General features: G+C 43.9%; 1 protein-coding gene across 1 annotated transcript in view; it reads right to left on the bottom strand.

Annotated features, from left to right (window-relative positions):
• Positions 1–17,500, bottom strand: part of LOC135112996 (uncharacterized) — a 221,504-nt gene that overhangs the window by 542 nt on the left and 203,462 nt on the right. The window contains exons 10-12 of the mRNA XM_064027915.1: positions 14,814–14,899; positions 13,786–13,998; positions 1–6,437 (exon numbers count right to left, since the gene is read on the bottom strand). The exon at positions 1–6,437 is cut by the window's left edge and continues 542 nt beyond it. Coding sequence (XP_063883985.1) covers positions 6,182–6,437; positions 13,786–13,998; positions 14,814–14,899 — 555 coding nt within the window. The 3' untranslated portion in view covers positions 1–6,181. The remainder of the gene's footprint in view (positions 6,438–13,785; positions 13,999–14,813; positions 14,900–17,500) is intronic.

Below are 17,500 nucleotides of genomic sequence, written 5' to 3'. Positions count from 1 at the left end.
TCAACATTACAAAAAAATATATATAATTGTCCTTAATTCTACTTTTTTTTATAATTATCACGTGTGAATATGTTATTGCATTTATTTTATATATGTGTAATTTCCTTGTTACGCTCTCTATTAAATGTTATGTGTTATGTAATGTTCGTGTCATAATATAAATTTGTTTCAATTCATAAGCCCCTAATGCTCTCTCTCTCTCTCTCTCTCTCTCTCTCTCTCTCTCTCTCTCTCTCTCTCTCTCTCTCTCTCTCTCTCTCTCTCTCTGCAGCCTCACGTCTCCCACCCTCCCTTCACCCCTTCCCACATATTAAGGGAAATGGGTCACCTCCGTATCCACCCCCTACCATTCTCCCCTTACCCTCTCTCCTGCTCTGGTTTAGAGGGGAGGAGGAGAAGGGGGGAGGGGAGGGGAGAAGGAGGAAGAGGAGGAGGAGGAGGAGGAAAAAGAGGAGGAGGAAGAAGAGATATCAATTAGGGATGAGTGACTAAATAGTGTGTGTGTGTGTGTGTGTGTGTGTGTGTGTGTGTGTGTGTGTGTGTGTGTGTGTGTGTGTGTGTGTGTGTGTGTGTGTGTGTGTGTGTTCCATTCTCTTCTCTACAAATATTTATAAAAAACGAAGCAATAATAATAATAATAATAATAATAATAATAATAATAATAATAATAATAATAATAATAACAATAATAAAAATAATAATAATAATAATAACAACAATAATAATTAGTAATAATAGGGCAAGTAATAATATTAGTAACAACAACAGCAACAGACGCAAGGGGACTGTTAGTGTATACAAAATGAAAAACAAGATCAAGAGTTATGCATACAAGTACGTAATTATGCACGGAAGCAACATAACACGTACACATAACCCATCATGATTACTTGAGTACCCCTCGAGAACCACACACCGTTTTCTTTCACACCATCAAGGAAAAAAACGGGAATCACAATCATAAACAGCACATCCACACACCACCAAAAATAAAAACAACCATTGCACATTTTCCTTCCCTCAAGTAGCGAAAAAAAGAAAACGGAGCCTCACTCTTTTCAAGGAGAGACTCGTCCAGTTCTCGAGGGTTCACTCCTTAATAGTAGTACCTCTGAATGCGCGTTATATTATGTACACTGTTATCGTTAGTTTGTTATACCGAGGCGCCAACCCCACGCTCACGATGGCCACAGCGACAAGGGGGGTGGGGGAGGGCAGGAAGACAGGGAGGAAGTGAGGAAGGGAGGCAAGGAAGCAATACAGAAGGAAGAGATAAAAAGGAGAGTACGGTACGAAAGGAGGTTAGTAAAGAAAGAAGAGAAGGGAAGGGAAATGTTAAAGATGGGAAAGGAAGAGGAATGAAGGAACGTAAGGGATGAAAGGTGACTGGTAAAGGATTAAAAATAAGACAAATGAAGAAGATGGAAGGGAAAAATATATATAAAAAAAAAGGAGTTGGAAAAATAAAAAGGAAAGAAAGAGACAAGTAAGCATGGAGATCAGGCAAATTAAAGTGAGGAAAAGAAAAAAACAGAAAGAAAGAAAAGGAAAATAATCCAGAAAAAAGGAGATAACTGGAAAGGAGGAAGAGGGAAGAATCTCCAAAAATTACACATAGAAAACTAGAGAAGGAGGAAAGAAAAAGTGGAGAAGGAATAAGAAAGAAAGGAAGAAAGGAAGATGGACTCTGAAATGGTACTGTGGTAGAGGCAAGGGAGGGAGGGAAGGAGGAGGGAAGGAGGAGGGAAGGAGGAGTCTTGTGAAAGATGCCAGATGGAGGGAAGAGACGGAGGGAAGGCTGGAGGGCAAGAGTGAGGGAAGGAGAGATTCTGATAAACTATAGATGAATGGCAGGAAGGGAGGGAGGAGGGAGGAAGACAGGGAGGGGGGAGGGAGGGAATCACGTAATACGAAAAGGTCACAGGAACGATCCTTCGATATAATATTAATGAAAATCGAAGAAAACGAAGATTAAGAAGAGAGAAAAAGGAGAAGAAAACGAGGAAGAAGAGTAACGCAAGATAATAACCAGAAAAATGCCAAAAAAATCATGAAAATAAGCAATCTGGACTGGAATACAGATAAGGAATGAAGCAAACAAGACACCCATGACCCTGAGATTGAGAGGGAAGATAAGAAGAAGATAGTTGGGAAGATTATTATCAGGGAAGGGAGACACAACAATACAAGAAGGCAATAAAGGATGACAATAAAGATAGGAGTCAAGATAGAGGTAATACAGATGAGAGAAACAGACAGAGAGAGAGAGAGAGAGAGAGAGAGAGAGAGAGAGAGAGAGAGAGAGAGAGAGAGAGAGAGAGAGAGAGAGAGAGAGAGAGAGAGAGAGAGAGAGAGAGAGAGAGAGAGAGAGAGAGAGAGAGAGAGAGAGAGATATTCAGACAAAAGCATGAAATAAAAGGTGATGGAAATACAAGAATAGAAAAAAATAAATGAATGGTGAAATTAAAGAAAGAAAATAAACTTATCAAAAGAAAACGAGATGTACTTCTCTGTAAGTGAGCAAGGAAAAGTAACACACCTCTCTTCCTATCCCCTCACAAGTGCCCTACCCCCCCATCTCCCCCAGTGGCCACCGTGACGCAAAACCTAACAGCATTTTTTCTCCTTCCTTCAATGCGGTGTGAGAAAATAAAAGTGAAATAGCTCATGTCATGCCTAGATCTTTTTTTCCTATCTCTCACTCTCTTTTTTTTTCTCTCTCTCTCTCTTTCTTCTCCTATAGGCGCTCAGATCTCGTTTTCTGTTCAGCATAGCCACGGAAGAAAACGTAATTATGGTTGGGTTTTTTTGTTGTCGTTTTTCTTTTACATTTTCTGTTCATTGCGTAGAAAATGGTGCCTGGCTTTCGTTTTCTATTTACTCTTAACCATACCGGAGTAGAAAATGGGGTATCCTTAAGTTAATGGCGAACTACAATGATAATAATAATAATAATAATAATAATAATAATAATAATAATAATAATAATAATAATAATAATAATAATAATAATAATAAAGTGAGAATAGCAATTAAAATACTTCACAAGCTTTACACTCTCTCTCTCTCTCTCTCTCTCTCTCTCTCTCTCTCTCTCTCTCTCTCTCTCTCTCTCTCTCTCTCTCTCTCCATAAACAGCAGCAATCTAAAAAAAATACACAAATAAACTTTAAAAAATATTAATATATACACTGCACCTAGATTTCTCTCTCTCTCTCTCTCTCTCTCTCTCTCTCTCTCTCTCTCTCTCTCTCTCTCTCTCTCTCTCTCTCTCTCTCTCATATGCGTGTTAGGTAACGAGCACATAATTCCGGGTTGGAATCTGGCCGTGAGTGTTCATCCCTCAGGGTTACATTAGGGTGAGGGAGGGAGAGTGAGGGAGAGTCGGGGAGGGGAGAGAAATATAGCGTGTGTTTGTATTACTCACGACGAGGAAAGCAGGAGGAGGAGGAGGAGGAGGAGGAGGAGGAGGAGGAGGAGGAGGAGGAGGAGGAGGAGGAGGAGGAGGAGGAGGAGGAGAAAGATGGTGTTACTTGAAATGGTTACGAATAGCTTACATATTCTCACTCTCTCTCTCTCTCTCTCTCTCTCTCTCTCTCTCTCTCTCTCTCTCTCTCTCTCTCTCTCTCTCTCTCTCTCTCTCTCTCATAAACATCCCTAATTCTTCCTCACCAGTCTCACCCACAATGATTTTTCTATAAATATTCAAAATAAAAAGAATAATAATCGTTGCCATCCATTTAATACCATCAATAATAATGAAAAGTGTCTCGTATATTTCAGAAGATATTGCGTCTCTAACTCTACGGGTTCAAAGAGTTACGACACCTCCCGAATATTGCAGGTAAGGTTCACGACACACTGACCTGGTTAACGAGTTCCGGAAATCAGCAGAATTATGTCACCAACTTCTCAAATCAACAACAAAAAAAGAATAAATAAATAAAAAAGATCGAGAGAGAGAGAGAGAGAGAGAGAGAGAGAGAGAGAGAGAGAGAGAGAGAGAGAGAGAGAGAGAGAGAGAGAGAGAAACAAAAACACAAACACATATCTCGTTTTCTTTACGTTTCCGGGGCGCGATCTGCCGTCCATCGCATCCTAAATTAAAAAAAGAGAAAAACGGTATTGAATTACACATTTCGCTCTTCTCTCTCTCTCTCTCTCTCTCTCTCTCTCTCTCTCTCTCTCTCTCTCTCTCTCTCTCATCCCTCACTCCACGAACGTAAATACATCTTTTCTTCATTTTTTTTTATTTGAGTCTTGTTTTTTCCCTCTGTTTTCCCTCCAACTATGACCAAACTGCGGAATGTTGAATGTTGTCACAGACGGAACAGGGAACGAAGGGAAAAACGAAGAAGAGCGGCAAAAATGTCAAGGGAGAGGAGAAAGAAAGAAAACTGGAGGTCATTTTTTCTTGGGTAACTTTGGCTGGTGAAAAGTCTACGGTGGCGGCCTTCCACGTTTCATTACTTTCCTCTTGTTTATCAGTTTAATGGCCCGTCAGGAAAAGTAAATACGAGTGCAGGGATAATTTTTTTTTCAAGCTATTTTTTTCCTTTTTTTAATTTTCCTCTCTCTCTCTCTCTCTCTCTCTCTCTCTCTCTCTCTCTCTCTCTCTCTCTCTCTCTCTCTCTCTCTCTCTCTCTCGTTCGATGTTATATTTTAATTTTCAATTTTATTTTTACTTTTTTGTTAATTTTGTCTTTTTTTCTTTTGTTGTTCTTATTTTATTCCTCTATTTTTTTCTTCTTTAAATTGGTGTTTTTATTATTTTTTTCTTATAATTCAGTATCTTTTTTTCTTCTTGTTATTATTATTATTTATTATTATTATATTGTCTATTTCTCGTATGTATTTTCTCTTTTTTTCTGACGTACTTCTCTCTCTCTCTCTCTCTCTCTCTCTCTCTCTCTCTCTCTCTCTCTCTCTCTCTCTCTCTCTCTCTCTCTCTCCCACGTCTTACATAACTAATCTTCTTTCTTGGATCATTCAATTCCGTACAATTTCTTATTAATTTTACGAATTCGTTTTTAATCATTCACTTCCTCTTTTTTGCGACATTCCTCTCTCTCTCTCTCTCTCTCTCTCTCTCTCTCTCTCTCTCTCTCTCTCTCTCTCTCTCTCTCTCTCTCTCTCTCTCTCTCCCTCACTGGTACACCAAGGGACATCCTACCTATCCATGTTTTTTTCTCCCACTTTTTCCTTTGTTTTTCCCACCTTGGCTGATTCCCTTTACGAGGCGCGGATGGAGACACCTTCGGGTTCTCGCTGATCCCGCTCTCTTACTTTACAATTTTGCCTCCTTTCTTTTATAGCCCGGCGCGGCAATTTTTCCCGGTTATTTTTGCAGCCGGTAGAGTGACCACGGTAAAATAATAATAGTGGTAATAATAACAGTATCACCTCTACTTTCGTTTTGTCTCTCGTTTTCTTTGTTTTTGTTTAGTGGAGAGAGAGGAGAGACGGTTGTTTTTGCCTCCACTCTTCTTGATTGTACTGTATAAATAATAGTAATAATGATGATAGTAATAACACCACCCTTTCTCGTTCTCACCCCGTTTTCTGTGTACTGAACAGAGAGGAGGGAAGTCTTACGTAAACTCATCAACTTCTTATACCAATGACTGAAGGTACTTTCTTGTTAGACTACTACTACTACTACTACTACTACTGCTACTACTCCTACTACTACTACTTTTTCTGCCAGTTACATAGTACACATGAGTGCCTACAGCTACACGCACGTACACATAAGTTAGACACACATACACACATACAGTATCTTAAGTTTACACACGACCCCCATTTTCTACAGTACAAAAATACAGACATAATTCACGGTTTCCCTACGGTACAAAATACATACATACATACATACATACATACACACATTACATTACATTTTCTAAGACACAAACCAAATACACAACATACCCCCGATTTCTATGACACAGAACACAAGTACCCCATTTTCTACAGCACCAAGTAACACACACATACACAACCATTTTCTATGAACAAATTAAGCCCAAACCATAGTAAAAATAAGCACACCTACGTACATTATTTAACGGACGTCGATTGGAGAAGAGGAGGAGGAGACGGAGGAGACGGAGATACTGCAAGAGGAGGAGGAGGAGGAGGAGGAGACAAGAGAGAGAGAGAAAGACTATTACCTCCTCTATCTCTCCACTCGCTCCTTCACTCCACTCCACTTAATATTTCCCGGAGTAATGGCTGCCGGTGGTGGAGGGGGGCCGCGGGAGTGGTGGTGGTGGTGGTGGTGGGGCCTCTCGTGCTTGAGGGAGTGGTGGCCAGAGTAGCGTGAGTTGGGGCGGGAGTGCACGGCTACGTAATGGTCGGAGTGGGAGGACACGGAGCGGGCGGAGTTGAGGGTGGAGGCGCCCGAGGTGTAGCCCTTGCCGTTGAGGGAGTACCTGTGGGAGAAGAAGGTGGGTGAGAGGGTGTAAGTGGGGTAGTGGGGGGAGTGATGTGGAGTGAGGATGTGACAGTGAGGAGTGAAAAAATGAGTAATAGGTTAATTGAGTCACAGAAAATAAGTATACATAGGAATCAGGAAGTGAGTGAGTGAGTGAGTGAGTGAGTGAGTGAGTGAGTGAGTGAGTGAGTGAGTGAGTGAGTGAGTGAGTGAGTGAGTGAGTGAGTGAGTGAGTGAGTGAGTGAGAGAGTGAGTAAGGGAGGACTGAAAGATAAGTGAAAATGAAGAAAGAGAGTGAGTGAGAGATACAGGGAAGAAATTATAAGAAAAGGGAAGAGCCAAATGAATGAGAGCTTAAAATAAAAGGAATGAGTAGTGAGTCAAAGCTAATGAAAAGATGAAAGAGAGAAAGAGAGGTGGAAAAAAAGGGGTAAGTTAAGAGAAAAGGGGAGACACAAGGGAGAGTAAAAAAAAAAAAAGAAAAGTGAAGAAAAGATGAAAGAGAAAACTGGAAAATTAACAGAGAGAGGGAATAGCAACAAACGAAAAGTAGAAAATGGTACGATGAAATAAGAAAAAAATAACAAAACACTAAATATAAATGAATGAAAATAAAACATACTAACAAACAGCGATAAAAAACAAACATAAACAAAAATAAAACAGAGAGAAAAGGAAATACAGAATAACACTCTCTCTCTCTCTCTCTCTCTCTCTCTCTCTCTCTCTCTCTCTCTCTCTCTCTCTCTCTCTCTGACATATGCCAAGTCCTTCCTTCTGCTTCCCTCCTTCCCTCCCTCCTTCCTTCCTTCCCTGCTCAGTGTGAAGGAAAGCAGCAATATTTCTCCCGGACGCCTCTCCTTCACCTCCTCCACTTCCTTCACCTCCTTCCTTCATGTTCCTCCTTCGCGGGAGTTCGCTGCACATATCTTACCCATCAATCACTGCTAGTTGTGTCCTTCTTACTCTGTGTCCAATCCTCCTCCTCCTCCTCCTCCTCCTCCTCCTCCTCCTCCTCCTCCTCCTCCTCCTCCTCCTCCTCCTCCTCCTCGTCCTCCTCTTTCTCTTCCTCTTATTCCTCCTTCCGTTACCTTCTATCTTCTCTTGTATTTCTTTTGCACTTTTCACTGTCCTCTCTCTCTCTCTCTCTCTCTCTCTCTCTCTCTCTCTCTCTCTCTCTCTCTCTCTCTCTCTCTCTCTCTCTCTCTCTCTCTCATCCTTCTTTCTATGGTTCATTTCTCTCTTCTTCTCCTTGTCTCTCTTTCTGTTTCTCTCTCCTCTTTCTCTTCTTGTATTTGTCTTTCTCAGTTTCTCTGCTTCTTTCTCTACTATCTATCTTTCTTTCAGTGTCATATTCTCTTCCTTCTTCTCTCCTCTCCTCTTCCCTCTCTTTCTATGCATTTTTCAATCTATTTATTTCCCTTATCTTATTCGTCTTTCTATTACTACCACTACTACAACTACTACTACTAGTACTACTACTACTACTACTACTACTACTACTACTACTACTACTACTACTACTGCTGCTGCTGCTGCTATTAAATTCTCAGTTTTCGTTCTTAAAATAATCGCCATCCAGATATTCCTTCTAATTTTCACTTTCTTTCAAATTTATCACTCTCTCTTCAATTAACCCCGCTCCCTCTCTCTCTCTCTCTCTCTCTCTCTCTCTCTCTCTCTCTCTCTCTCTCTCTCTCTCTCTCTCTCTCTCTCTCTCTACTCGTACCACACTAAAACCCTTCCTGCCTCTCACTGTCTCCCTCTCTCCTTTCCTCACTCTTCCTCTCTCTCTCTCTCCCTCTCTCCCTCCCCTTCTCTCTCCCTCTCCCTCCCTTGCTATCGTTTTTACTACCATGTTGCTCTGGCCAAAGAGAGACCAAAGGGTGGAGCGAGGGAGAGAGGGAGAGGGAGAGGGAGAGGGAGAGGAAGGGAGAAGAGGGGAGGGAGGAAGAATTAAAAGCTAACAAAATAAAAATTGAGAGAAGACCAACAAAGGGGGAATAAAAAAGAGAATCAATCAATAACTGTGTGTGTGTGTGTGTGTGTGTGTGTGTGTGTGTGTGTGTGTGTGTGTGTGTGTGTGTGTGTGTGTGTGTGTGTGTGTGTGTGTGTGTGTGTGTGTGTGTGTGTGTGTGTGTGGAACGGACAGGTGATGTATCGAGCACACACACACACACACACACACACACACACACACACACACACACACACACACACACACACACACACACACACACACACACATGCACACAAAGACGAATAGGAATACTGCACAAAATTAATTACCAGGAGGAGGAGGAGAAGGAGGAGGAGGAAAAGGACGAAGACGGCGACGACGAAAACAAGGAACAGAGAAACAAATAAGACGAGGGAGAGGGTAAAGGAGGAGGAGGAGGAGGAGGAGGAGGAGGAGGAGGAGGAGGAGGAGGAGGAGGAGGAGGAGGAGGAGGAGGAGGAGGAGGAGGAGGAGGAGGAGGAGGAGGAGGAGGAAGTGGAGGAGGAGCAAGAGGAGACAAAGAAGAAATATAGGTATGAGAAAGTAAATGAGGAAGATGAGGAGAAAGAAGAGGAGGAGGAGGAGGAGGAGGAGGAGGAGGAGGAGGAGGAGGAGGAGGAGGAGGAGGAGGAGGAGGAGGAGGAGGAGGAGAGACAATTCAATAAGAGGAAACAATAAACAATTACAAATGAAGGTTAAAAGTTACAAGAACTAATAATGAGAGGGAAAAGTTACCAAGCCCACACAAAATGACGGTGCCACACGAAACGCGCGCCACTGGAACTTGAACCTGGCACTCAGAAGGGACAGTGCCAAGTGTGAGTGCCTAGGAAGAAATGACACGACAGTACAAACTTTTCTCTTTTCCCTGTCTAAAATCCTCTCTTTCATTTTTTTCCTCATTAATTTTGCTTACATCTTTTTTTATCTCTTATCTCTCTATCTCTCTACTTTCTTCTCATAATAACAGTGCCAGCAATTATGTAGATGAGTGCCGCACCTTATAGTGAACAGTGCCAGTGCCAAGGAGGGAATGCTAAGATATATGACAGTAATAGCAGTGATTTGTTAGTGCCAATTAGTATATGATGCATAGATACGCATGGTGCCAGGAGGGTAAGATGGCTCAGTGCAGTGCCACCCTCCAGACAGTGCCACTAAGTAAGGGAAGTGATAGGACAAAGAAAGTGAAATATACAACGAAAATATCAATAATAAGGAAATTTGGAGATTTTCTGTATGAGTGGTGCCAAGAGAAATATAACTAAGGACAGTGCCACACTCCAGACAGTGCCACTAGTTTGAAAAAAAAAAGTAATAAGACTTTAAAAAAAACATAACCATGAAAAAATGACTAATGTAGAAATTTAGAGCACTTTATATTCACTGCCACGTTCTCAGACAGTGCCAAGTTCAAGACAGTGCCAAGTTGAAGACAGTGAAGGTCCTGGTGGCACTCCCAACATGGCGGGCGTCGTGTAGTGGCAGAGGAGCTGTTCCACAACCCAGCCACCGCCCCACTAAATAACTTAGTCCCCCGAACGGCCTTACTGCGAGGAAAGTGCCACTCCTAGTCCTCTCTCCTCCTCCCCCCTCCCTCCTCTCCCTCTTCTCCCTCCCCTCTCCCCTCTTCCTCCCCTATCTCCCCTCCCTCCTCTCCCTCTTCTTCCTCCTGTCTCTCCTATTCCTCCTCTATCTCCCCTCCCTCCTCTCCCTTTTCTCCCTCCCCTCTCTCCTCTTCCTCCTCTATTTCCCCTCCCTCCTCTCCCTCTTCTGCCTTCCCTCTCTCCTCTTCCTCCCCTGTCTCCCCTCCCTCCTCTCCCTCTTCTGCCTTCCCTCTCTTCTCTTCCTTCCCTCCTTCTTCTTCCTCCCCCTTCTCCCCTCCCTCCCCTCCCACTCCCGCCTTACCAAACTCCTCGCCTCTCCAAATCTTTCTCCAGACATCTCTCTCTTCTCCTCTTCTTCCTTTTTATCTTCTCTACTTCATTAATTCCTCTCTTCTCTCACTTTTCAACTATTTATCCTCTCTCCTCTCCTTCCTTTCTATCTTCTCACAAACTTCTCTTCTCTCTTCTTCCTTTATATCTTCTCTCCCTTTCTTCCTATTCTTCTCTCCTCTTTCCTCCCCTCTTCCTTCTCCATAAACGCTTCCCTCTTTACCTCTCTCCTTCTCCTCTCCCTCTTCTCTTCCTCATCCTTAAAATCCTTTCTCCTCTCATTCTAACTTTTTCTCCTCTTTTCTTTCTCTTATCATTCTTATTACTTCTCTCCCTTACCTCTCTCTCCCTCCTTCCTTTTCCATAACCTCTCTCTCTCTCTCTCTCTCTCTCTCTCTCTCTCTCTCTCTCTCTCTCTCTCTCTCTCTCTCTCTCTCTCTCTCTCTCTCTCTCTCCAATTCTCTTCCCCTTCCTTAACCCTTCTCTCCCTAAGCTTCTCTCTCATCCCTCTTATCTCTCTCCCTTTCCTCTCCCTCTCCCATTAATATTTTCTTCTCCAATTTCGCATTTCCTCTCTTTCTCTTTGTTACTTCCTATCTTCCATTTCATTCTCTTCAATTTTTTAAACTTTTCTCTTCTTCATCTTTCCGTTTTTTTTTGTTTCTTCCTATTCCTCCATTCCTTATTTTCCTATTTCTCTCCTCCAAGTTTCTGATCAATATTTTTCCTCCTTTTGCTTCTCTTCTTCTTTCTCATCTTCCAGTCTTCCTCCAATCGTCTCCTATCTCTATCTTTCCGTCTCTTCCTTCCATTTATCTTTATCTTCTTCTAACTTTTATTCATCTTCTTTCATCTACGTATTAGTTTTTCTCTAGTTCTTCTTTAATACTTCTTCTCTTCCCTTCTTCCCTTTCTTAGTCCTCTATCTCTTCCTCCCCTTCTTCTCTTCCAGTTTTTACCCCATCTTTCTCTTCTCCCTCCTCTTCCTCCTCCTCCAATCCTCTTCCCGTCCCCTTCATTACATTCTTCTCTCTTCCCTCCCATTCTCCTCCTCCATCTGTTAGTCAAGTTCCTCTTCTCTTCTTCCCCTCTTCCACATTCCTTCCTAATCCTCTATCCACTCTTTCCTTCTCCTCTTCTAGTTTCCACTCCATCTTTCCCTTCTCTCTAGCCTTCCTCCTCCTCCTCCTCCTCCTCCTCCTCCTCCTCCTCCTCCTCCTCCTCCTCCTCCTCCTCCTCCTCCTCCTCCTCCTGGCGTCGCAGCAACCCAGGCCGCGCATCCGAATATTTCACGAGGTCCCCCCTGACCTACCCCATGACCTCCCCTCCCTGACCCCCTGTCCTACCCTCCCCGCAGGCCTGCTGCTCGGGGGTGAGGGGAGTGAAAGGGAGAGGGGAGAAAGGGAAGGAGGAGAAACAGGAATGGATGAGAGAAGTGAAGGAGAGAGAGAGAGAGAGAGAGAGAGAGAGAGAGAGAGAGAGAGAGAGAGAGAGAGAGAGAGAGAGAGAGAGAGAGAGAGAGAGAGAGAGAGAGAGAGAGAGAGAGAGAGAGAGAGAGAGAGAGAGAGAGAGAGCGCTCCGTGACACAGACCCAAAGTCAGATGGATAACTGAGGGAGAGGGGAGAGGGATGAGGGGAGAGAAGAAGAGAGGGGAGAGAAGAAAGAGGAGAGAAGAGAGAATAGGAGGGAAGCGAAGGAAGGAGGAAAGGGGAGAATAGAGAAGAGAATGATATATGAGAGAGAAGATAAAAAGAAACAAAAAATGAGAAAGAAGAGAAGAGGAGAGAGTGGAGGAAAGGGAAAGAAAGAAAAAGAGGAGAATGAGAAAAAGACACACAGAGGAACGAAAAGGAAATAGGGAGAAATGTAAAGAAGGAAACGAAAGGAGAGTCAAGCAAAAACTAAAGAGGAGGAGGAGGAGGAGAAGGAGGAGGAGGAGGAGGAGGAGGAGGAGGAGGAGGAAGATGAGGAGCTGGAGGAGGAAAGATGAACGAGGAGGGAATGGAGATAAAACAGCAGAAGAAGATGAAGGAGGAGGAAGGAGATATTAGTAAGAAGGAAGATGATGAGGGAGGAGGAAGAGGAGAGGAAGAAGGTGAAGGAGAAGGAAAAGATGAGAAACGAAATGGAGAAAGAGAAGGAGGAGGAAAAGTAGGAAGGAGAATGAGAGAACGAATAAAGCCACAAAGAAGGAGGAAAAAAAGACGATAAAAGAGGAGAAAATAAAAAGGAAGAGGAGAATAAAAAGAAAAGGAAGAGAGATGAAGGAGAAGGAGGAGGAAGAGCAGGAGGTAAGGGACGAAAGGTTGAGAGAGAGAGAGAGAGAGAGAGAGAGAGAGAGAGAGAGAGAGAGAGAGAGAGAGAGAGAGAGAGAGAGAGAGAGAGAGAGAGAGAGAGAGAGAGAGAGAGAGAGAGAGAGAGAGAGAGAGAGAGAGAGAGAGCCAACCTGTGACCCTTGCCAGAATAGAAAATGAAGAGGAGGACGAGGACGAGGAGGAGGAGGAGGAGGAGGAGGAGGAGGAGGAGGAGGACGAGGAGCAGGAGAAGGAGGAGGAGGAATAGACGACGCGAGGAGAGGGCAAGAGAAGAGAGAAGAAAGGGAAGAGAAGAAAAGTGAAAAAAACAAGAATAGGAAAGCAAGGGAACAGGAAGAGAGAGAGAGAGAGAGAGAGAGAGAGAGAGAGAGAGAGAGAGAGAGAGAGAGAGAGAGAGAGAGAGAGAGAGAGAGAGAGAGAGAGAGAGAGAGAGAGAGAGAGAGAGAGAGAGAGAGAGAGAGAAACCCATAAGAGATGAACAAAGAAAGAACAAAAAAAATAAATAATAAAAAACAGTAATAATCTAATTTGGCACAGAAAGGAAAACGGAAAAGACAAAAAATGAGATAAAATAAAAAAAACAACAAACAAAAACAAAAACAAAAACCTCATTTGACCCGGAAAACAATGAAAGGATAAAAAGACAAGAACATAAGTACATAAGTGACCTAGAGTGACCTGCAGTGACCCAGAATAAACTGAAGTGACCCTGACCCACATACAGTGATCTAGAATTATCTGAAGTGACCTTGACCCGCATACAGTGCCTTAGAATTACCTGTTGTGACCCTGAGCCTTATACATGCATACAGTGACCCACATACAGTGACCTAGAGTGACCTCCAGTGACCTTGAGTAGTACAAAGTGACCTAAAATGTCCTGCAGTGACCTTGACCCGTAAAAAAAGTTACTTAGGATGACCCGAATAGTGACCTAGAGTAACCTGAAGTGACCCTGATCAAAGTGGTGACCTAGAATAACTCGCACAGTGACCACAGTGAACCAGAGCCAGGAAAAAGACCTCAAATGACCCTTACAATAAAAAAAATACAATGACCTCGCCTGACCCGCACCGTGACCTGGCGTGACGTACCTGGAGCCGTACTGGGAGCCGTGCCAGGAGCGGTAGGGGTCGTACTCCTCGATAATGGAGGGCTCCTTCTCGATGACCTCAGACTTGGTGCAGGAGCAGGTCATGGCGGAGCACAGGAAGATGTTAATAATCATCATAATGACAAACAGCACGGCCAGCACGATGCACAGGATCCACAGCCACGGGGGTACCACTCGCACTCCGTCAGGCCAGCTGGGGGGAGGGGGACAGGTGGTGAGGGGTGGGGACATGGGGAGGTGGTGAGGTGTGGGGACAGGGGGAGGAGAGGGGGGAAGTGGTGAGATGTGGGGGAACGGGGTGTGTTGTGAAGGGGGGTGAAGTGTAGGGGACAAGGGGGTGTTGTGATGGTAGAAGGAGGAGGGTGGTGAGGTGCTGGGGAGGTGAAGGGGATAGTAAGGTGTGGGGGAATGGGTGGTGATGGTGGTGGTGCTGGTGAGGTGTGGACGAGGGAGACATGCAATAATATTTACATAAGATGGACGAGAATAGTGAAGAAATAATGAGAGATGAAACTAGTAACACAATCTCTCTCTCTCTCTCTCTCTCTCTCTCTCTCTCTCTCTCTCTCTCTCTCTCTCTCTCTCTCACACACACACACACACACATCCCTCATCATCATCATCTTCACTTCGCCTCGCCTTGAAATGATAACCCGTGAGGAGAGGAGACGTAAAGGGAGAGAGGGAGATGGGGGAGAGAGAGGGAGAGGGAGAGGGAGAGGGGGGAGAGAGAGAGAGAGAGAGAGAGAGAGAGAGAGAGAGAGAGAGAGAGAGAGAGAGAGAGAGAGAGAGAGAGAGAGAGAGAGAGAGAGAGAGAGAGAGAGAGAGAGAGAGAGAGAGAGAGAGAGGAGCGAATCATTACTAACAGATTAATGTGTCTATGATAAGCTGTGTATCGTGGCCGCCATTAGAACCCCCTCTCCTTCCCCTCTCCCTCCCCCTCTCCCTCCCCTCTCACTCCCCTGTCACTCCCCTCTCACTCCCCTCTCACTCCTCTCCCTTCCTTACTCAGAGACCGGTGAGGCGTGCGTGTGTCTTATCTCTCTCCCCTGGGCAGGTAAGAGGGAGAGGGAGAGGTGGAAGAGGGAGAGTGTCTGGGAGAGGATGGAAAGGAGAGTGCATGAGAGGGAGGGTTTGTTAAAGGGCAGTGAGAGAGAGAGAGAGAGAGAGAGAGAGAGAGAGAGAGAGAGAGAGAGAGAGAGAGAGAGAGAGAGAGAGAGAGAGAGAGAGAGAGAGAGAGAGAGAGAGAGAGAGAGAGAGAGAGAGAGAGAGAGAGAGAGAGAGAACGATGGATGACGTGTGAGAGAAGTGAGAGGAGAAATACAAGCCTGATGGATGGGAGAGAGAGAGAGAGAGAGAGAGAGAGAGAGAGAGAGAGAGAGAGAGAGAGAGAGAGAGAGAGAGAGAGAGAGAGAGAGAGAGAGAGAGAGAGAGAGAGAGAGAGAGAGAGAGAGAAAGGGGATAATTGGAAGGAGAGTAAAGATGATGCTGGTAGGAGGAGGAGGAGGAGGAGGAGGAGGAGGAGGAGGAGGAGGAGGAGGAGGAGGAGGAGGAGGAGGAGGAGGAGGAGGAGGAGGAGGAGGAGGAGGAGGAGGAGGAATACAAAGGAAAGCCAAACAGCAACAGACCTTTTGGTCCTTGCAAGGCTGTTTGGTAACTACTTCTAACTAGCTACAGTGAAGAGAGACAGGACAGCATAGCAGGAGGAGGAGGAGGAGGAGGAATACACAAAGGAAGTTCAAACACCAACAGACCCTGAGGTCCTTACTTGGCTGTTTCGGTAACTATTCTACTCTATTAGTGAGAAAGACAGCATAGCAATAGAAGGCTCGTCATAGGAGGAGGAGGAGGAGGAGGAGGAGGAGGAGGAGGAGGAGGAGGAGGAGGAGGAGGAGGAGGAGGAGGAGGAAGGGTGCAAAAGCTTCGATTCTATAAATAGGAAAAGTGGAATGTAATGGGGCATGAAAATTAGTGATAACAGGGAAGAAGAAGGAGGAGGAGGAGGAGGAGGAGGAGCAGGAAGAGGAGGAATGAAGGAAGGAAGGAAAGAGGAGCAGCAGGAGGAGGAGGAGGAGGTGAAGAATTTGTGATGGTATATACATTCAGGCAAAAAAAACAAACATACAGACATACATGGCTAGACAGAGAGACACAACAACAGGACCAGCTAGACAGTGGCAATGAATATTTCTCTCTCTCTCTCTCTCTCTCTCTCTCTCTCTCTCTCTCTCTCTCTCTCTCTCTCTCTCTCTCTCTCTCTCTCTCTCTGTACCCAATTTACCCCCAGCTTAATAGTGGATGCTGAGAGAGAGAGAGAGAGAGAGAGAGAGAGAGAGAGAGAGAGAGAGAGAGAGAGAGAGAGAGAGAGAGAGAGAGAGAGAGAGAGAGAGAGAGAGAGAGAGAGAGAGAGAGAGAGAGAGAGAGACGCAAATCCGAGCCCCAAAATAAAACAAATCTATAAGAAAGAAAGAAAAAGAAAGAAAACAAAAGAAAATAAAAAGAAAACATGCAAGGAAAATAATAAAAGTCAGTTTTTTTCTTTCCCTTTAAAAAGAATATTACTTTTTTTCCCCGTCGACAAGATATCTATGCGGTTTCCTCTTCATGTTACATCAGTTTTTTTTTTTCCCTGTCAAAGTTTCCTCATGTATATTTTCCCAATTTTCCTAGTTTTTCTTTTTTTCCCTATGATAATCTATTTCCCTGGGAGTTCTATATTTATTTCCCTATTGTTATTTTCCCCAACCATAAAAATACAGTATTTATTTCCCTGTTATTGTTATTATCATTATTTCCTTCTGTTTTTCTATCTGTAAACACTAAGATTACTTTATTTCCCCTAAAAGAACAAAAATTTTCCCTCTTATTTTCCCCCCATATAGCTTCACGGCCATATTTTCCTCAACGAAGCTCACTTTTTTCCCCCACTCACACTTGTTTTCCCCTCCTCGTGTGACGGAAAATGAGTGACAGGAAGTCTTTTAATTATTTCCACCTGTCTCTTCTTTTCCTCCCTGTGTTTTCTTTCCATTCCTCGTTTTTTTTTCCTCTTCTTTTTTTCCGAGACAACTTTGGAGGTTTTAGTTTTTTTCCCTTTTTTCCTTGTTTTCCTGGGTGTCTAAAATTCCAGTGGTCAAGGTTACAGAATTCTTTAGGTGTCGTGGAAAAAATATTCTCTCTCTCTCTCTCTCTCTCTCTCTCTCTCTCTCTCTCTCTCTCTCTCTCTCTCTCTCTCTCTCTCTCTCTCTCTCAAAACATACCAATATTGTCATTTTTTCCCGTCAATGCAAGTAATAATGGTGGTGGTAGTAGTAGTAGTAGTAGTAGTAGTAGTAGTAGTAGTAGTAGTAGTAGTAGTAGTAGTAGTAGTAGTAGTAGTAGTAGTAGTAGTAGTAGTAGTAGTAGTAGTAGTAACAATTCCACACACACACACACACACACACACACACACACACACACACACACACACACACACACACACACACACACACACACACACACACACACACACACACACACACCAAACAAAACACAAATAAACAAAACAAAAAAAGGAGGAAAGAAGGAAGGAGGGGAGGGAATAAAGAAAAAGGGGAGAGGAAACCTACATATCAAGGCCAAGAGGGAAAAAAAGGAAAGAGAGAGAGAGAGAGAGAGAGAGAGAGAGAGAGAGAGAGAGAGAGAGAGAGAGAGAG

Source organism: Scylla paramamosain, chromosome 25 (assembly GCF_035594125.1).
Source record: "Scylla paramamosain isolate STU-SP2022 chromosome 25, ASM3559412v1, whole genome shotgun sequence".
Lineage (NCBI taxonomy): Eukaryota > Metazoa > Arthropoda > Malacostraca > Decapoda > Portunidae > Scylla > Scylla paramamosain.
Note: the sequence above shows the minus strand (reverse complement) of the source record. Positions and strands in the feature narration are given on the sequence as shown.